The 19,837-nt window shown below is 56.6% G+C and overlaps 6 protein-coding genes and 1 non-coding gene across 7 annotated transcripts; 5 read left to right on the forward strand and 2 right to left on the reverse strand.

Annotated features, from left to right (window-relative positions):
• Positions 1 to 1,190: 1,190 nt before the first annotated feature.
• Positions 1,191 to 6,938, forward strand: MYCTH_52715 (uncharacterized protein; the record flags this gene model as incomplete). The annotated part of the gene is made up of 15 exons (XM_003664523.1): positions 1,191 to 1,397; positions 1,455 to 1,899; positions 1,983 to 2,547; positions 2,696 to 2,923; positions 2,992 to 3,029; positions 3,088 to 3,589; positions 3,660 to 3,957; positions 4,042 to 4,204; positions 4,268 to 4,612; positions 4,674 to 4,785; positions 4,974 to 5,568; positions 5,623 to 5,820; positions 5,882 to 5,958; positions 6,011 to 6,260; positions 6,555 to 6,938. The coding sequence occupies 15 exons, from the start codon at positions 1,191 to 1,193 to the stop codon at positions 6,936 to 6,938; spliced, it is 4,407 nt and encodes a 1,468-aa protein (XP_003664571.1).
• A 1,438-nt stretch (positions 6,939 to 8,376) lies between these two features.
• On the forward strand, positions 8,377 to 9,741 carry MYCTH_2307543 (uncharacterized protein). The gene has a single exon (XM_003664524.1). The coding sequence runs from the start codon at positions 8,646 to 8,648 to the stop codon at positions 9,567 to 9,569; it is 924 nt and encodes a 307-aa protein (XP_003664572.1). The 5' UTR covers positions 8,377 to 8,645; the 3' UTR covers positions 9,570 to 9,741.
• On the forward strand, positions 9,742 to 10,916 carry MYCTH_2307545 (uncharacterized protein). The gene has a single exon (XM_003664525.1). It carries the CDS (start codon positions 10,010 to 10,012, stop codon positions 10,817 to 10,819), a length of 810 nt encoding a protein of 269 aa, XP_003664573.1. The 5' UTR covers positions 9,742 to 10,009; the 3' UTR covers positions 10,820 to 10,916.
• A 400-nt stretch (positions 10,917 to 11,316) lies between these two features.
• MYCTH_t122 lies at positions 11,317 to 11,402 on the reverse strand. The gene has a single exon. It is a non-coding gene; the product is annotated as a tRNA-Asp (tRNA).
• Positions 11,403 to 11,920: 518 nt separating this feature from the next.
• On the forward strand, positions 11,921 to 15,103 carry MYCTH_2128383 (uncharacterized protein; the record flags this gene model as incomplete). The annotated part of the gene is made up of 6 exons (XM_003664526.1): positions 11,921 to 12,147; positions 12,435 to 12,638; positions 12,698 to 12,999; positions 13,105 to 13,814; positions 13,858 to 14,517; positions 14,594 to 15,103. 6 exons carry the CDS (start codon positions 11,921 to 11,923, stop codon positions 15,101 to 15,103), a joined length of 2,613 nt encoding a protein of 870 aa, XP_003664574.1.
• Positions 15,104 to 15,485: 382 nt separating this feature from the next.
• On the reverse strand, positions 15,486 to 17,521 carry MYCTH_52547 (general substrate transporter; the record flags this gene model as incomplete). The annotated part of the gene is made up of 4 exons (XM_003664527.1): positions 15,486 to 15,727; positions 15,846 to 16,053; positions 16,178 to 16,975; positions 17,153 to 17,521. 4 exons carry the CDS (start codon positions 17,519 to 17,521, stop codon positions 15,486 to 15,488), a joined length of 1,617 nt encoding a protein of 538 aa, XP_003664575.1.
• A 1,131-nt stretch (positions 17,522 to 18,652) lies between these two features.
• On the forward strand, positions 18,653 to 19,831 carry MYCTH_52160 (glycoside hydrolase family 105 protein; the record flags this gene model as incomplete). The annotated part of the gene is made up of 1 exon (XM_003664528.1): positions 18,653 to 19,831. The coding sequence occupies one exon, from the start codon at positions 18,653 to 18,655 to the stop codon at positions 19,829 to 19,831; it is 1,179 nt and encodes a 392-aa protein (XP_003664576.1).
• Between the last annotated feature and the right edge of the window lie 6 nt (positions 19,832 to 19,837).

Below are 19,837 nucleotides of genomic sequence, written 5' to 3' on the forward strand. Positions count from 1 at the left end.
TGCTCTGCTCTCCCCCACAAAGTCGTTTTCGTTTATCGCGCATCACACCAACCTCCTCCACCCGATTCAACCCTCCACCCGACGAGACCACCCAAAGTCACGGCCGCAACTCAATTCTCCAAGTCACACAAGATCCGCGCCGCCACGATGCCGCCATGTCACCCCACCACCCTCGATTCGCTAAATCCGGGTCCCAACGCCTTGGCTGAGAGCCGGAAAGCCCACGCTTTACCGTTACAGTCGCACATTTGCCCTGTGCGGCTGACATTGAAACAAGTCCACAAACTGCCCGCTGCCGTGCATCGACTCGTCTTGGGCGACCAACATAGAATAAGGTACTCGTCAATGCAACGCAATGGGCCAAGACCCCATCATCCCGCACGTGCATACTGTATGTACTAATTACATACTATGTACGGCACGGTTGTCCATTCGCGTGGTTTTGGTAAAGTTTAATCTGGTAATCCCGGCCTCCGCCACCCTTGCCTCAACCACGTCGTCCACACCTCGTCGAGGTGTGTGTCCCCCTCGAGGCTTAGGGTGCGGAGAATAACTCTCCGCCGACACCCACGGAGCAGTATCAGCATCACGGTGTCCAATGACCTCCACCACATGGATCCCGGCTGAGAAGAGTGGCCTTCCACCTCCTTGGCTCCCTGTCTGCCCCTCCGAGGTCTTCTTCGCATATGGTGAGACAGAAATAGCATCACCTAGTTCGGAAACATTACTCCTCTCCTCCCACCATCAACTATCAACATATCCATAGTCTACCGTTACATCGAGGAACATCTCCGGATAGCAGACCGCTCTCTCAATCAGCCTGAGCTGGTGGTTAGTCTCGGCTTATCACCGCGCTGGTGACTCGTAGAAGAAAACACCTAGGTACATGAAAGCTGAGGATGAACCCCCCCCTTCCGCTTATCCCATCCCTTTCGATCATCTTTCTCCTCTCCTTCTCCTCATCACTCTTGTCTCCCTTCTCCTCCACAAGGGGCTCACCACTCATCTGTTGCTTGGTTAAGCAATGCCAGCCTTCTCCGACGACTTGGAACAAACCCATTGATCACCTTGCCTACCTGCTCCGGACCGGTCCGTCTTCCTCTCTTCGACACCCTCATCCTCACTTCATCGCCAACAGGTCCAACTCACACAAGCAAAACAGGCGGACCTCCTCACCCGAGCGCGCAGACATGGACTGCGTCGCCGTCGACATCACCTGGGGCCCTTGGGCCGGGCCATCCTGTCGGGGCGGGCTGGACTTCACTCTCGCCTTCGAGGAGTCCATCCTGTCCATCCTGCCCACGGCGCTCCTGATCATCGCGGCAGCCCTTCAGGTTGCTTTCCTCCTCGGTCGGCCAAGACAAACCGCCAATGGAACACTGTTATGGTTGAAACAGGTGAGAGCGCGATATCCCCTGGCCGACTCCTACGTGCCAGACGCTAACTCGGTGCAGTCCTTGATCATGTCCTTCGGCCTCCTGAGATTGGCTGTTCTGATGCTGTGGGCGCTTCCTGGCACCACGGCATCCAGGACAAAACTGACTCTGGCCGCCGCGGCCCTGAATTTCGTCGTGGTCATTCCCCTCTCCGTCCTGAGCTCCTTCGAGCACGTCCACCGCGCAGCGCCCAGTTTCATCATCGAGCCGTATCTCCTGCTCACGCTCCTGTTCGATATCGCTCGAGTCAGGACGCTATGGCTGATGCGCACCACGTCTCACAAGCAACTCGCCGCGGTCGAAACCGTGGCCGTGGTCATCAAGATTGCTCTGTCCTTTTCGGAGGCGGCAAGAAAGGATGACCTTGTCTTCCCCGGAGTCAAGGAGAAGTACACCAAGGAGCAAATGGCTGGCTTCTACGGCCGTTCCATGTTCTTCTGGCTCGGATCGGTGCTTTGGAACGGTTTGTCGACCCCCCTTCCGAAGCATCATCATCATCAATGATCAATCACAGCGCGGATGGAAACTAAAACTTGGCCTCGCCAGGCTACACTCGCTACCTTGTGCCCTCTGACTTGACCGGCCCCCGAGACGACGAATCGGCAGAGCTGCTGCGGCAGCGCTTCCGGTCGCAGTGGGCACGGAACCCCAACAAGACGGCCAAGGCTGCCCTCCTCACGACCCTGTTCAAGTCGATGCCGGACAAGTTTCTCGTCCCTGTCCTCCCGCGGGCGATCGTCGTGGTGCTCACGCTCGCCCAGCCGATGCTGCTGGAGCGCATGATCACCTTTGTCCAGGGCGGCGGCGGCGGTTACGAGCAGCGGATGGACGTCGGCTACGCCTTGATTGGCGCTTTCGCAGCCCTCTACACCCTCCTGGCTCTCCTCAACGCCTGGTACGCCCACGCGTGCAACAAGCTGGCCCTGGAAATGCGGAGCCAGTTGGTCGACTCTTGCTACCGGAAACTGCTCAAATTGCGGCTCGCCGCACTCGACTCCGGGAAAGCGGCTACCCTCATCAACCTGGACATGCAACATATCATGGAAGGGGCCAGAATCCTCCATGATATTTGGGCAAGTTTCGTCACCGTTGCGGTTGCTGTGTATCTGTTGTACCGCAAGATTCAGCTTGCGTAAGTGTCATGGGAGTAATTATGAGATGTGAGTTCTGACGCTGATCGGTTGTTTTTTCTTTTATCTAGCTTCCTTGCGCCTCTCCTTTGCACTCTCGGTAAGTCGACGATCGTTTCCAATGCCAAGGCGTGAAACTCACCACAACCTCACCTACCTAGTCATGATGGTTCTTGCTGGAATCTGCAGTGCGCCCTTGGGGCCGCGCCAGGTGGCTTGGCTAGCAGCGACCGAGAGCCGGGTGAAATCGACCATGTTCATGATAACAGGTTTCAAAGAGGTCAAGATGTTGGGTCTATCACCCGACTACATGCAGAATCTCCAGAATCTGCGACTTACTGAAGTCAACCTTGGCCGGTAAGTGACGTTTCCCGTCGCTGTCGCTTCTTTTGCTGAGAAGTTTGGGATTAATTAACACGTCGTAGCCGTTTTCGACGAATCTTGTCCATCATCATCACTCTGTGTAAGTTCTTCGTAACTATATCTCAGATAAAGGGCAGGGCCGCGCTTACACTCTCCAGCCGCCGCTTCAACCGAATTATCCATCCTCGTTGCTTTTGGCGGATTCGCCATCATCAGCAAGACTCACGGCACCCCCCTCACCTTCCAGACCCTCTTTGCGTCCTTGGCCCTGCTCCGTATCTCTCTGGACCCTCTGTTCCTTTTGATACAGGGAACACCCGCTTTCGTCTCGATGTTCAAGTGCCTCGGACGGGTCCAGGATCTGCTCAACGAGGAACGTGTCGTCGACTGCCGCAGCAGCAGCACCCTGGCCATCTCCGAGAATTCCTCTGCTAGCTCCTTCATGCTCAAACCTGAGCGCAGGGTCACTACGGAGGAGTTCCATGCCGTTTTTCCTCAGGGCCCGGGACTTCCCGACATCAGCCCCCGATTCAGCACGATGGCTGACCTCGTTGAGATCTCGGACGCCTCGTTCTGCTGGAGGGGCAGGGAGAGCACACCTGCTCTGTACGTCATGTCATTGACGATCCAGCCGAACTCGTTCACAGCCGTCATTGGACCGTGAGTTCTCTTCTTGTTATGTTCTTCGCATTCCGTAATAACATAATAACACACTGCTAACAATGGGCAGTGTTGGTTCCGGAAAATCCACGCTCCTCAAGGCCATTCTTGGAGAGATCGAGCACATCTCGGGCACCCGCCAGATGCGACGTGGACTCAAGGTCGCATTCTGTGACCAAGAGCCTTGGTTGCTGGACCAGACCCTCAAGCAAAACATCATCGGTTCCCGCCCGTTCGATCCAGCGTGGTATCAGAGAGTGATCGAGGCGTGTGCTCTGGCCCAGGATATTGCCGGTCTTGCTGAGGGAGACGATACTCCTGTTGGAGGCGGCGGCTCAGCTTTGAGCGGAGGGCAGAAGAGTCGTGTGGTAAGTCCTTTCTATGTCACGCAGCAAGAGAAGCTTGTTCATCAGCCAGCAATTTTTCTAGGGCTGCCAGCTAATCATCCGCAGGCTCTCGCGCGCGCCGTCTACAGTAAGCCGGAGCTCCTCCTCATGGACGACATCTTCAGTGGCCTGGACAGGAAGTCGGCGACGCACATTTTCTCCGCGGTCTTCTCAGAGAACGGATTGCTCGCCAAGCTCAACTGCGCGGCCGTCCTGGTCACTCACTCAAGTAGGTTCCACTTCCTCGTTTGTTGTTCGCCGTCCCGCGCACACACTAACTAACACGCCGCAGCTCAGTTCCTCCCCCGTTTTGACACCGTCCTGGTCGTGAACAACGGCATGATCGCACACCAAGGCACGTACGGGGAACTTCTCATGAGCGGTGCCCTCGACGACTCGATCCTCTCGCGCGTCGCGGCTCCCAAGGCAGCAACCAGCGTGGGCGACACCGTCGAGGTTACCAGCGACGGCAAGGTTGTCCTCAAGAACGCGCCTATCGACAAGGAGGAGAACGACGCAAGCCGGGCCCCTTCCGAGTGGGCCGTTTATGGCTACTTCCTCAAGTCGTGCGGTATCGCGGGCATCTCGTTGTTCTTCGTGCTGGCAGCCATCCTGGCTGGCGAGAGATCGTTTGAGAGTGAGTATCAATCATTTGTATTAGTGTGTAACAAGCGTGAAGAGGCTGACATTGAACCCAGCTGTTTGGCTCAAGATGTGGGCAGAAGGCGATCAGAAAGCACTGGGATACTACATGGGAGTCTTCACCGGCCTTATCGTCGGTGGCGTGTCCCTCCTGGGTGGTATCTGCGTGTAAGCAAGCCCACGGTGGGGGCGATTTTGGAGCCGTACTGATATGATCTATTTATTAGGTTCTTCTTTGATGTCCTACTCCCTTCGTCGTCCTTGAGATTGTACTTCGGACAACTGGAGACGTTGATGAAGTGAGTGCCTGAAATATGAACTTACCTTAGTCGAACAGAAGTTGCTGACACAGTCAGGGCGTCAATCTCCTATGTCATCACCGTTGGATCCAACACGCTGGCGAACAGGTATATATGCCTTGGCTGTCGGAATCTTAATACGCCGCTAATTCCTTTATCCCACAGGTTCATCCAGGACATCATGCTGGTTGATGACGAGCTGCCGATGGCGTTTGTGAACACCACAACGTCCTTCTTTGGCGTCATCGCCGAGACGGTCATCGTGATGATCTCCTCCAAATACGTGTCCGTCTCGATCCCAGGTCTGATCCTCGTTCTCTGGGTCATCCAAAAGTTCTACCTCCGGACATCCAAGCAGCTCCGCCTGATGGATATCGAGGCCAAGGCCCCGCTGTCGGCGTTCCTGTTGGAGACTCTGCAAGGTATCGTCTCGATCCGAGCCTTCGATCGCACCAGCGAGTTCTCCTCTCGCAACTCGGAGCTACTGAATTACTCCCAGCGAGCCCACTACATGATGGTCACTGTTCAGGTGTGGCTCAAGATGATCCTGGATTTTGTGGTCGCGCTTCTGGCAGTTCTTGTCACTACGCTGGCCGTCAACTTCCGGGCTTCGACGTCTTTGGGCTTCCTGGGCCTGGCGTTGGTTAACTTGGTAAGCGATCCGACATGCGAACTGGTCGAGAATAGCAATATTGACATGCATCAGATCTCCCTCAGTACCAGCTTCAAGTACCTCATCACCTTCTGGGCCAATCTTGAGACGTCTATCGGTGCTGTCGCCCGTATCAGACGCTTCAACAAGGACGTGGAACCCGAGGAAAAGTTTGCACTTCCGCCGCCTCATCCCAATTGGCCGCGTAACGGAGGAATCGAGTTGCAGCATGTTTCGGCTTCATATAGGTTTGTCACCCGCAAAAGGAAGAAGGGCCGGAGATGGACACTAACATCAGCACAAAAGCCCACAGCTGCCCCCTGCCGTCTACGATGTCAGCTTGTACATCGCGCCTGGCACAAAGGTTGCCATCTGCGGCCGCAGCGGAAGGTAAGGACTGGACAACCATCGTGTCACTGGTACCTTGCTAACAGGTTGATAGCGGCAAATCCTCGCTTCTGGCGACTCTCCTACGATGTCTGGAACTGAACTCGGGCACCGTGATTATCGACGGCATCGACATCAGCCGTATCTCTCGCGACGACCTGCGCAAGCGAATCATGACTCTTCCCCAGAAGTCCTTGTTCATCCATGACTCGATCCGCGCCAACATGATCATGTGGGACGAGGCCGCCAACTCCTCACGCACACCCGAAGAGACCGATGCGTTGATCGAGTCCCTTCTGCGCAGGGTCGGCATTTGGGACACGCTCTTCGCCCGCAAGCCCACGGCCTCCTCCTCTTCTTCCTCTTCGGCCTCCACTTCCTCCTCTTCTTCTCTTCCCAGGTCTGCTTCATCCTCCGCTTTCAACCGCGAAATTGCTGTGGGTTCCTCCACCTCGTCAATTACGGAAGTCACCGATACCACCGAGATTGTCGAGCTGCCCGCGGACAAGAAGGAGAAGAACAAGGACAAGAACAAGGACGGGAAGTCCAAAGACAAAGACAGAGGCAAAAAGAACCTCTCGGAAGAGGAAGAGAAGAAGAAGAAGAAGAAGAAGGCCGAGGAGGACGCGCCGGTGACGCTGGACAGCCCGCTCAACGCGGAGGAGCGGCTCTCGGTCGGGCAGCAGCAGCTCTTCTGCCTGGCGCGGGCGCTCTTCCAGCGGGGCGACTCGCAGATTGTGCTGATGGACGAGTTCACGAGCAGCATGGACCACGAGACGGAGACGCTGGTGCGCGAGATTGTCGCGCGCGACCTCCGCGACAAGACCGTCGTCGAGGTGCTCCACCGGCTCGAGCACATCTTCGACTTCGACCTCGTCGTCGTGCTGGAGCAGGGCCGGATCGTGGAGGCGGGCCACCCGGAGGAGCTGTTGCAGAATGAGGATGGCATGTTGAGGGGCCTGTATCAGAGTATGAGGGGCTAAGTAATTACTATCGGAATGAGAAAAGAGAGGGAGAGAGAGTGCTTTCTTTGGATCAGAGAGGGAGGAATAAGGTAATTAAGTGGTTTTAATTCTGAATGGAGTAATTAAATTTCGGTTGGATTATGGTCTTGTTTAGGAATGAATTTGATTACTTATATCGTCAAACTTTGGTATCCCCATGACACGTATCCGGATGGGAAGAGAACCTTGCTTTGGTGATTGTTTGTGGTTCAAAGCCGGCGAAACGAAGCCTGATTCCGATATATAATATTACATTGAAACCATAATTAACCCCACTGAAGGTAAGGTACCTTACCTATCCTTGCGGATCGGCAACTTGCTCGGCCACATAGACTGTTCTGTGATCACCACCAGCGCCCGACGCTACGAGAGTGTGCATTCAATAGATGGATCCGATGCACTTAACCTTAATTAATGTCTATTCGTGTCTCATGACATGGGCCCCGGTAAACCAACATGAAATCTAGTCATTTCCGAGGACGAATGTTTGAGGAATGTGAAGCCCAACCACAAAGCTGAAAGGGCGAGCATGGTGAATGAAAAAGAAGGCTCCTATGATGATGGTGTCAAGGAACGAGCCTTGCGAGGCATCTCCTCCTGGTTTGTAAGGCGAATAACAGCATGGGACTGGGCCGTAGCTGAAGATGGTACCTAAGCTATTTCTGACGTACCTAGGTAGTTAGGTATCCACGACGTAAATTAGAAAGAAATAAATAAATCTAAATTTGAATTTGGAAAGTTCTCAGGGTCGAAAATTAGGTTACCGGCCTTTGTTAAATATTATTATTATTATTAATCCTACACCGCTATGCTAATAAGCACGCCGGAGCCTCTCTAGTTATATACAAAGGAAACCGTGCCTGATAGGCCGGATAAAAACCTCTGCCCCCCCTTTAACACCTGATCCGGAATACTAATACACTACAAAGCTTTGTTAAATAATCTAGAGCTAGTATTTTTATCCCTCCTAGAGATGTTAGTCTCTCCACTTTATGCTCTAAACGAGTACCTAGTAGTCGAGTGTCGGAACCCAAAACGGAGAACCGGCTCCCGTTAGGGAACCATGATCAGGATAGTTGGTTATAAGGGCGCCTAAGCCGGCCCACATCGAGTAATAACCGACGAACGCAGCTGTCCCAAAATGTCAAAAGGGTGGGGACGGGACGGGGCGGGGCAAGCAGGAGGCTAGTTACAAGGTATGTAGTGTACGTACGTATGCACCGCCACATTGAGGACGGACGACGGAAGTCGTCCTCAACGGGGCCTATGCATGCTTTGGCCAATCATGTTCCTGACAAGTACCAAGACCTGCATGCAATCGACTGCCTTGCGAAATGCCTGTCTTTCTAAGGAATCCTGATAAATCCGGTATGACTCCTTGCGCGCGAGTGCCTGGGGCTCTCTCTTAATTAATGCACCACCATCGTCGCATGCTCATACGTGTTGCTTCAATCGTCTTGTCTAATTTTCAACTTCCCAACCCCTGATCTTTTTTGGTTTTTTTCCCATTCACTTCTCTCTAAGCCTCATTGGAACCAACGCCACAGATCCGTCAACATCATCCTTCGGCGCCTTGGGCGCTCGCCGACTCCAAAATAGCCAGGATCACGAAGGCGTTTCAAAGTAGGATTAGACTTTAGTTAATGATACCCGTTGCTTTGTTCTAACATCAAATTAGGGTTGTCAATGACCGCCTTCTGCGACATGGCGCGAGACTCGCGCGATCCACTTGTACTCGGCGACCCTGCCCCACGGAACCCAACTGACAACCCGCGGTTTCTGGTGCACAAGCGCAACCCGCACTCGGGAGAAGGCCGTGCGCCCGTGACATTTCCGATATTATGCTTCGTCGTGGAGACGACCATGGCTCACCTGGACAACGGTGTTCAGCTCTGCCATTCCTCCCGCGATGACTGCGCAAATCTTGCTCTCGAGTGCAAACAGCTGCTAGTTGTCCCGAACTTGCTCAACGGGTTCCCGTTCCGTCTCGACAACGGAGTGCTTCCATGGGCGCCAGATACCGCTCTGTGCCTGACCTCAGGAGGCCGTGCAGTTCCTGCTGCCGACCTTGGTGCCGCCTCACCGGAGACACTCGACAAACATGGCAGACACCCGACCTTTGGAGCGAGTTCGGAGCCGAACAACGGTGCTTATGCGGGATATCGAGCAGCTGATTGCGATTCTTCGTACTCTCCTGCCCGTAGTTCTCACAAAGGCCCGGGAAAGTCTCTGATTACCTGCCGGAAGCCCTTCGCTCATGACTTCTTCGGGCACCCCAATTCGACGGTAGCAACCACGACTCCCATGACGCAACCCGGCTTCGAATGGCGCGGGGATGGAAAGGCGCAGCGCACTCCCCAGCCGATCTCCCCCGACGCCCGACTTCCACATACGACTGACCGGCACGGCGCGACATCAGCCTTCAATGTCACGTCTCTCTCCGGCCAGAGTGAACCTGGAGCGAATCTGCTACTCGTTGCTGATGCTGCCTCGACGTTTTTGCTGACGGCCCGCATGTTGGCAGCATTCGTTGAGTGGCAGTGGCCGAGGTGTGAGCCCTGCCCAGACCTTGGTTGGTCTCGGCCGGGGACACTGGTTGCGTGTGCCTAAACACCCAAGAAGGCTGAACAGGGGCAGATGCCTCGTCCGGGGCCTAGGTTGTTAATGGTGCAGATGGCAGATAAAGAACAGAAAACAGAAAAAAAAAGATGGGAAAGGACAGAAACAGGAAGGAGAAGGATGCGGATTATTAGAAGTTTCTCTGAAACTTCCCGACCTTGGACTACGTCGTTAAACTGGCCCCCATCTGTCACCACACAACAACTCGCCGTCTCAGGACAAGGCTTACGCCGTAACCAACCTTCACGACAACACAAATACGCCAAATCAAAGTCACACGCAACTCGAGAGAGCGCGTCCAACTCACGTCGCAGTGAGTTGGGCGTCTTCCAGTCATGTTCAACAACGACGACGCTGTCCAAACCCCTTCCCTTCCCTCTCCCCAAGAGGACCTAGGGAAGTGGGCTTGGGTTGACGATTTCACCCCTGCAATGCTACCTCCAGATTCTGGGTACTGCCAGGATCTTGAACCCTTTGACACTCTCCAGCTCAACACTTATATGGCCGAACTCACAGATCTATCACGGGCTGGCGGGACTTTTCCCGTCGATCCCTTTGCCGGCGCCGAGTCCATGACGGGCACCTTTACCAGCGACCCGGGCGGCGACATGTTCATTGACCTCCTCAGCTCAGGACTCCCAGCCGACGCCGTCGGGCCGTACAACACCTACGCGACACCACAAAGCTCCGTCAGCAGCGGCAGTCCAACAACGCCGGTCTACGACGTCGGATGCTTCCCCTGCCCTCAAATCTACCAGCCAGACATGGCTCCTCCCACGCCGGTCTCGCTGACGAGCGCCACGCCCGAGCCCAACACCTCCCCCATCGCCTCCCCTTTCTCCCTCACTACGGGCGGCCGCGGCGCCATCGACCCGAACACCACCCCGCAGCCCGCGCCCGGGGCCGAGCAGCAGCTCCTCACCTGCCCGGAACCAGAGTGCGGGGCCGTCTTTGCCGCGCAAGCACACCTGCGCAAGCACGCGCGCAAGCACCGCCCGCGCTTCCGCTGCCCCGTCGCCGGCGCGGGGTCGGGTTCGGGGTCGGGGGCGGGGGTGATTACGCGGTGGTGCGCCGGCGGGTTCCCCGACTCGCGCACCCTGCGCCGCCACCTGTGGTCGCACCACGCCGCGTACGCGCGCGAGCACGGGGTGCCGTCCGAGCAGGCGCAGTGCCCGCTCTGTCCCTACAGCGGGAGGGCGGACAACCTGGCGAGGCATATGAAGCGGCATGGGAGGCGGTGAGTTTTCCCCTCTTCCTGTCAATGGGAGGGAAGGGTTAGGAGCGGAAAGGGCTCAAGGGTAAGGAACGGTAGAGAGGTTGAGCTGTGTATAAAAAAAAAAGGGGGGGGGGGGTTGGGGCCGGGATTTCTGCCCGTTTTCTTTTCAGGTTTTATGATCTGACCGAGTTTCTCCTGTATTGGCGTTTTTTTAGGCGGGGTACCTCTTTAAAATCTGGGTTTTGGATTTCAACAGAGTAAACAGGCATTAGCACTATTATCAGTGGTTTTTTTTTTTTTTTTCGTTTTCGTTAAGCAACCATTAAAATTAGTTCCTGCCCTCTTGCATGTATATCTATATAATTACAGTATGTACACAGTGATCGTTTACAACATTTCTATCCCGGCCTTGTCACTTATTCACCCCAAAGCCGGAGAGTTTAGACAATGGCACGATGTCAGAGGAGGATGGGAGCAAAAAGGAACTTTCGTACCCGAAATGGAGGAAAAAAGAGTGGGGAACTCTCCCGCCGGGAATTGAACCCGGGTCTCGAGCGTGGATGTCACGAGGTGACAAGCTCACATACTGACCACTATACTACGGAAGATCTGTGGCTGTTTGCAACCACCGTAGGTTGCCCGGCGATGCCACCTCCACCATTCATCAAGGGCAGCAAGGGCTCACGTGGCCAAGGGTGGGTCAGAAACACATCTTGGAAAGGGTTGGCTTGGGTTCTTTTCAGTTACCACTTCGATTTCCCTTTCCAGCTCTTGTTCCTGTTTTCTTTTTGTGTCTTTGAAGCGCGGGAATATTACTGTAAAGATGTGTAACTCTAAGGGTTAAGATATCTAGGTGCCAAACTACAAACCTGCCGGTCGTATCGTCAGTGTATGGCAGATGTGCGTTAGTATATTACCTAGGTATAGAGTACTCCCATGAGATTGGTACTAATTAGGTATATTTTCTTATTGAAGCGATATGAACGAAGCAAGCGGTCACCTAATGACATCGTCGCAAACCGACCACTTCCTCGCCTATTTCTGTGTTCTCCTTTTGTGCCCAAAATGCTCTACCACTTCGAGTCGTGACTGCTCCGACTTGAACCAGAAGCATAGCGTTCCTGTCATGGCAAAACGCGACCAGCAGGCATCACCTTCTGGCACGTCTCTGAAACTGACCTTTGTCTTCTGGTACCATACCAATAACCTCGGCTACAGGTGTTTGACGTTGGAAAAGGCGATATACGACACCCTAATATACGTCTCGCACCGATCCACCCCGAGGCAGCACTGGCCCAAGGCCCTTTGGCCGCCGCCCACGTACTCGAGCAGCAAGCCCCTGCAGTTCAATAAGTGACTCCATGCCTTACACAGGAGGTCGGACCCTCACGGGTGGCTGCGTGCTTCAGCCCCTGGCAGTGCAGTCGCACTTTCCCATTCATGCCCTTGCGTGGATCATATTTAGGCAGCATCTTTCGGTCTGGTTCAACTGCCAGCCAAAAACCGGCCAAAAACCGTCCTTTCCACTCACCCCAGAATTTCCGGAAAAAGAAGTAACAGAGGGAACAGAGGAAGAGGGAAGGGCGACCCGAACCATTGCCGCTTCACGATGCAACGACGACTCTGAGTTCTAATTAAAGTTCCATCGTCTGCTGCGGGAGCCAGGAGATGGGGGTGACAACTTCGCCGACGTCAGTTGTCCGGTGGTCTGGCCGCGGATACCACGCCCTCGGCGATTCGGAGGCTCCGGAACTTGGGGGCCAACAAGACCTCTCCGACTTTCAGCTGTATACCGTCTACAAATCCCTGCGCAGCTGTGACTTCACGTCTCACTCACCACCATCGTCGCTATACTCATCAAGGTCCTGATCGTCATCTCGACCGGCATCATCCCTCTCACCAGGGCCCGAGTTCACCATTCGTCATGGCCCGTGACCATCCAGGACCGTTTCGCCGGCAGCACCGGCCGGCTTTCTCACACGGGAACTCTCCCCTATTTCGTCATGCAGGGACTGGCAAACCGGAACCTCAGCTACTCGGAGGGCATCTCTGCCGGCTACGCCTTCCAGTCCGTCCGCCACGACCTCCCGGACACGGCTCAGACCTCCGTCACGGTTGACGGCTTCGGGAACTCGCTCGACTTGCGAGCCGGCCGAGTTGGTCCTGAGGGGATCGTCTTCGCCAGACCCTCATTACCCGCATCAGGTCATGATCCTGACCGTCAACTCGCCTGCATGCAACATGGAGCATCTCATAATTCGCCCTTCGCCGGTCTGGGCTTGCGGGGACCGTGATTCGTGCGACGTGCAGTTGCACGCTTCGCCGACACGCGCTGCGACGGGACAAAGGACGACTCAGGCCGGCGTATCCTCGTCATGTTCGGCAACTTGACCTATACCGTTGACTCTTCCGTCACCCTCAAAGACTACACCGGCATGGGGACCAGGCACCCCATGGTCGGGAAGCTAGTCTGGTCCACCCAGATGTTGTGTGTCCCAACATACGGTATCACCAGAGTCGACGTGGTCAGGAACGGCACCCAGACACTCAATGTCACTACATCAGCAGGGGCGCCCCGCAGGACTCTCTCTTCTGTCACCGCCCGGAATCTCATGGACGCACACTATACCTCATCCTACGACGGTTCCTTGGACCCGGCCAGCATCTACGGCAAGAACGTCAAGGTCGGCCATGATTTGGTCGACGTGAACGAGCAAATGGGGCTTGCGTTGCCCCTGCTGCTCCCGCCCGACCGATCCCCCTCGGCGCTGCTGGACCGCACCACCCTCCAGAAGCTTGTCACTGCCTGTTGCCGGCAGGTTGGCGCCGTCATCGCCAAGCAGAGCCTGATGGAGCCCGCATCCATTCCATCCCAGGCAGCCGTCATCATGGTTAGGAACAGGTTTGTGGTCCGAGGCTGGGCCGCGCGCTGGATGGCTGGTCTGGCGGCCACCTGCGCCGCCCTCAAGCAGAGCGTCAGCCCAGAGACGTACGCGACGCTCGACTTCATGGACATGTCGGTCCCGAGGACCGTGTTTCGCGAGATCAAATTCGCCAATTCAGGTGCGCTTGCAACCAACCACGGCGTTCCTGGTTGCGTCCGTCTTCACCATATTTTCGTCATCCCTGTTTCAGGCTCTCGCGGTCACCGAGACGGTCTCGATCGAGCTGCGCGCCACCCGGTCGATTGACATGGACCAATACATGGTCCAGGATGGCAACGCGATCGCGTCTCTCATTTTTGCGAGCAACTACTCATTTCCCAGCTTCAACTACGACGACCTCGCCTTTCCGCGGCTCGCGCTGACCCACGCCTTGCCGACTGACGGGGCCCTGAACGACTCAACCGTCTCCATCCAAGCCGTCGTCCCCGCGGTACGCGCGAGGTTCAGCTGCCGAACCTACGACTCGTCCCAGATCACGACTAACCTGACCCTCAACTACACGTCCCAGATGTCCGGCTATCACAATCCGCTAGGCATCAACATCCGAGGCGAGGACTGCCGTCGCCTCTCGGACGAGGAAGAGTACGCGTATACTAACATCCTGCCCACCTACGCCAACATGACTTACTTCGGCTTGGGCGACGCCTCTAGCCGCGTCTCCCAGCTCCAAGGCTGCAGCCAGCTCCTGTACACCTGGGGCAAGCTCGACTACCACGCCGCTGGCGCCGTGGTCCAGCACGTCACCGCCGTCGGCTGCAACGAGACGGTCTCGAGACTGGTAACACCACCTTTGTCGGGACCAACCTCACCATCGACGCCCGCTGCCGCGGCCTGCCCGCCCGTCCACCATCCAGGCCATGCATGCCATCAGCCCCTACTGGAACCTGGCTCATCCGGGCTCCGACCCGCACTACCTGATCGCCTTCTTCGCCATGCTGCACCAACTCCCCCTGGGCCGTCCCGCTGTCCTCGCTGGGCGACTCCTCCTCCTCCGCCGCCGCGGCGGACGCCATTCTGGCGGCGATCCGCCAACACCACGGCATCATCCGCGCCCGGACCTCTGCCCAGCACCTCGCCCCGTCCAACACGACCCAACACAACTATCCCGCAGCCCGAGGGTTACGTTGCCCCATCAGAGGAAGGCTCATTCAAAGCGGCGGTGGCGGCGACGAGCCAGAGATAATACACCCGCCATCAAGACACCAATGACGGACGGCGTGCCCGTCTACCGCGGCACGGCCTCGACCCCACCCGACGGAGGCGGCCGGCGGGCGTCAACAGGATTGGCATCTTTTGTCGTGAAGGGTGGTAGGGACCAAAAGGAGGGTGTTTCCGACCAGGGGATGATCCGAGGAAATTGGTAGAAGGCGGGTTTCATATGTCTGAGAGCGCTGTTTGTGTCTGTTCCTCCAGATGATACCCGGGCCTGGCCCTAGCATATAGAGATAGATGTGCATGTGCGGTAAGATAATTAGGATAAATGGACAAACAATCGATGATCGTAAAAAGGAGCAGTGGCTCCCCTTTCAACCAGGTTTTAGAACCTTTGGTGATTATTATGTGACCTTTGGAATATTCTTGAAGCAAGTACCCGAGGACAACCCTCCAGAAGAGCTCGCAGCGTGTCCGGCAAGATGAAGCAAGGTAAAACAAGGTATTAAAAGAACAACAACAACATAGGTAATAACAAGAGGTGACATGTCCCTAGCACACACCCCCCCCCCCCTTTTCCCTTAAGAAGTACCTCTAGTACACGTAGCGGAAGTTGGGGTTCTCCTTGTCCGTCAGGTCCTCGAACGCGTGCACGAGGTTCTCGTCCTTGGCCTCGGCAGCGCCGGACGCGGCCAGCTCGTCGCGCTTCTTGTTCTGGTACTTGAGGTAGAAGCGGAGGCCGAGGATGACGATGACCAGCAGAGTGTAGCAGCCCAGGTGGGTAGCGAAGGCGATGAAGTACCGGGGCTTGTCCCAGTCGAGGAAGACTTGGGGGCCTGTGGATTGTTTTGTTTGATTAGCCACCAGCGAAACGTCGGGAAGGAGGAGAAGAGAGAAGAGAGAACGGGGAGGAGAGATTAGCAGGAAAAGAATGAACGTTCGCTGGGAACATACCGATGGCGTTGCCGGTGGACCAGATGATAAAGTTGAGCGCCACGGCCACGCTCTTCTTGGTCTGTCCGGCCACGTTGCGCGACAGCATGGACAGGGCCAGCGTCTGGGCGGACCAGAAGGACAGCGTGATGTAGTAGCAGATGACCAGGCCGACCTTCTGGCCCAGGGTCTCGATTGGGACCGTCATGAGGCAGATGGTGCCGATGAAGGACCTTTTGTTTTTGGGCGGAGTCCGTGTTAGCAAAACCAAACCAAAGGTGCCTACCGGAGAGGGAGAAAAGAAAAGCGGGGAAGGGACCAGGGAGAAGAGCGGAGGGAGGAGTGGGGATGACGTACGGAATGACAAAGCCCAGCATGACCAGCAGGTTCTGGTTGGTCTTCTTGACGAGCCAGGAGGAGCTGAGCAGGACGATGATGATGTAGGCGCCGAGGACCATGGCGAGCAGCTGGGTCTGCAGGACGGAGAAGCCAAAGGACTTGATGATGAGGCCCTGGAAGCTGCCGAGGCCGCTGGTCGGGAGGGTGGTGCACAGCTGGATGAGGGCGTAGCCCCAGGCCTGGGGGTCGAGGATGCCCTCCCAGAACTGGTGCTTCTTCCACTGGCGGTTCTGGACGCCGGTCTGGTTGGCGCGGACGCGCTCGACCATGAGGCGCTTGTCCTCCTCGGTGAAGCACTTCGCGCGCATGGGCGAGTCGGGCATCCACCATCCGACAAAGGCGCCGTAGATGACTGAGATGATGCCGTAGGACATGAAGAGCCACTGCCACGACTTGAGCGGGCCGGTGCGGATGAGGGAGAAGCAGTAGGCCAGCAGGCCGCCGACGATCTGCTGGGCGCCGTTCATCATGTACCAGTACGTCACGCGCGCCGCCTGCTCCTCGCGCCGGTACCACGTCGCCGACAGCACGACGAAGGCGGGCTGGCAGACCGACTCGAACAGGCCCAGCAGCGTCCGTACCGTCACCAGGCCGGCGAAGGAGGTGCAGGCGGCCGTGCAGGCCAGCACCGCGCCCCAGGCCATGATGGAGAAGGAGAGGTACTTGGCGATCGGCACGCGCGCGATGAGCCAGTTTTGCGGGTACTCGACGATCAGGATGGTGATGTAGATACACGTGGTGAGCCATTGATACTAATATTGATCAAGATAGAAGCGTCAGCGGATAGCTTGAAAAAAAAAATAAAAGGAAAAGAGGAAGAAAAGATGAAGAACAAAAAAAGAGAAAGAAGAAAAGTGGAAAAAAAAAATGAAAAAATAAATAAATAAAAAATAAAAAAGGAAAACGAGAGTGAAACAAGTGGCACGCACTTGTTGACCGTGGAGGCCGGTGTCCTCGATGATGCCCATGATGGAGGCAAAGCTCATGGTGCCCTTGTCGATGGCCTGCAGGAAGTAGGTGGTGATCATGATGACGAGGACGCGCTTGTCGACGAGGCGGCGGAGTCGGTTGTTCTCCTCCTCCGAGATGTCGATGCGCGTGTCCGAGACGTACTGGGCCAGCTCCTTGTCCATCTTCGAGTAGTCGGGCCTCAGCCGCTTCTCGAGCTCGGGCGACGGCGCCCGCTCGGCCTCGACGACGTCCTTGTAGGGATCAACCTTTTGGTCGTCGCCCGCAGCAGCGGCGCCGACATGGGACTGATCGACGGCATCGCGGTCGCTGTTGCCCGTCGAAGCCATGATGTGTAATTAGGATGGAGATTGACGCGTGATTCCGTTATCTCGTAGTATGGTAATGAAGGGAGAGATGGAAATGAATGCAAGAACCCTCCTCCTTCTCACTCATGCATGCACTTCGGGGACGAGGAGCGAGAAATTGGGATCGATCGTCGGCCACGTTGCTCGGTGATCCTCCCGTCCTTTTTAACACGCACCGAATAATAGTAATACCCCGGATTTCAACCCCATGGGGAAGAAGGAAGTAAGGAAAAAAAAACACTAGTCCAGCAATTCCTGGGGTTTCTCCGCAAGAACAGAGACACGGGTCAAGATGGGATCCCGGTCGTCGGTTTGCTCGCCTCCGCATCTCGCTCGAGCTAACCCGAGCTCACCGCATGGCCCTTTGGCCACCCAACAATCGAGTTAGCACCTGAGTTGCAAAGAATCGAGCAATAGTCGGCAAGTGGGCGGGGATTGGGGGTGTGGGAAGGAGCGGCCCACCTGGGAACTCGCCAGGGTTCGAGCATCTCCCCCAACCGGGCACGCAGACCCCTTCCCCTCCCTTGAACCGTTCATGTTGTGTAACTCGCTGTCTGCTCAACCGAACCAGCAGGGCTGCACTGGGATGCACTCGGCGGAATGTGACACCGAGAGCCACCGCAAACCCACTGCTGCCATTGAGGGGTTCTGGTTGGCTGGCCCCATCCCCCACAAGCAGCAGCCAAGAACCAGGTGCAAAGCCGTTAAAGGGGGCGTTACACCCTAGCCCAGCAGCGAGCAACAAGCAGTTGACAGAAGCAGTAACAGCAGCCAGTTAAGCGACTGCGCTTGGACAAGGGGAGAGAACATCGGCAAGCTATCCTACTTCGAGCGCTACCAATGGTGTCACCCCTCCGACTAGCCTGATAACACGAGCAGAGGAACACTTTTTTATTTACATTGCTCAACGATTACGCGACTGCTCTCGCCAGGTTTATCAAAGAAGGGTTAGTAGGGAAAAGGAAAAAGAGAATAGAGAAGGAAAAAAAAGCAGAGAAAGAAAAAAGAAAAAAGGAGGAAAAGAAATAAAAAAATAAGGAGGTGCAGCATAATCAACCCCTCCATCGGTTGGCCTTCCTCAGTTCCCCCCTCGTCTTCCTCTGCCAACCCGCCATGCCAACCACGTACGCCGGCATCACCTCGCAAGAGGTGCACGCCAAGATCGAGCTGCTCATCTCGGCCATGGTCAACATCCGGGACAAGACGGGCGAGTTCCTGCTGACGCTGCCGGACGGGCGCGTCATCGACACCAAGGGGTGGCAGGACTGGGAGTGGACGCACGGCATCGGGCTGTACGGCATCTGGCAGTACTACCAGCTGACCAACGAGCCGCGCTACCTGGCCATCATCGAGGACTGGTTCGCCGCCCGCTTCGCCGCCGGCGGCACCACCAAGAACATCAACACCATGGCCGCCATGCTCACCCTTGCCTGCGTCTACGAGCGGACGGGCAACCCGGCCTACCTGCCCTGGCTCGACGCCTGGGCCGAGTGGGCCTACCACGACCTGGAGCGCACCCGCCACGGCGGCATGCAGCACATCACCTACCTCGAGGAGAACCGCGACCAGCTGTGGGACGACACCCTCATGATGACCGTCCTGCCCCTCGCCAAGATCGGCTTCGTCCTCCGCCGCCCCCACTACGTCGACGAGGCCCGCCGCCAGTTCCTCCTCCACGTCCAGTACCTGTTCGACGCCAAGACCGGCCTCTTCTTCCACGGCTGGCAGTTCCACGAGGACGGCCGCCCGGGCGGCCACAACTTCGCCGAGGCCCGCTGGGCCCGCGGCAACAGCTGGCTGACCATCGCCATTCCCGAGTTCCTCGAACTGCTGCGCGAGGGCGCCGCCAGCAGCAGCAGCAGCAACGGCGGCAGCAGCAACGACGTGGCGCTCGAGGCGTTTCTGCGGAGCACGCTGCGGGCGCAGTGCGAGGCGCTGCGGCCGCTGCAGGATCCGACGACGGGCCTGTGGCGGACGCTGCTGGACGTGCCCGAGTCGGAAGGGTCGTACGCGGAGGCGAGCGCGACGGCCGGGTTCGCCTTCGGCGTGCTCAAGGGCCTGCGGCGGCGGGACCTGCCCGCGGGGGCCGGCGAGTTCGAGGACATGGCCGTCCGCGCCGTCCGCGCCGTCCTGGCCAACGTCAGCGACGACGGCGAGCTGCTCAACACCTCCTTCGGCACCGGCATGGGCCGCGACCTGCAGCACTACAAGGACATCCCCGTCACCAGCATGCCCTACGGGCAGGCCATGGCCATCATGGCGCTGGTCGAGTTTTCGAGGAGATTTATCTGAAAGAGA

This window comes from Thermothelomyces thermophilus, chromosome 4 (assembly GCF_000226095.1).
Source record: "Thermothelomyces thermophilus ATCC 42464 chromosome 4, complete sequence".
Taxonomy (NCBI): domain Eukaryota; kingdom Fungi; phylum Ascomycota; class Sordariomycetes; order Sordariales; family Chaetomiaceae; genus Thermothelomyces; species Thermothelomyces thermophilus.

Coding starts and splice junctions, on each gene's coding strand:
- MYCTH_2307543 (XM_003664524.1), top strand. CDS start 8,646: ATGACCGCCTTCTGCGACATGGCGCGAGACTCGCGCGATCCACTTGTA.
- MYCTH_2307545 (XM_003664525.1), top strand. CDS start 10,010: ATGCTACCTCCAGATTCTGGGTACTGCCAGGATCTTGAACCCTTTGAC.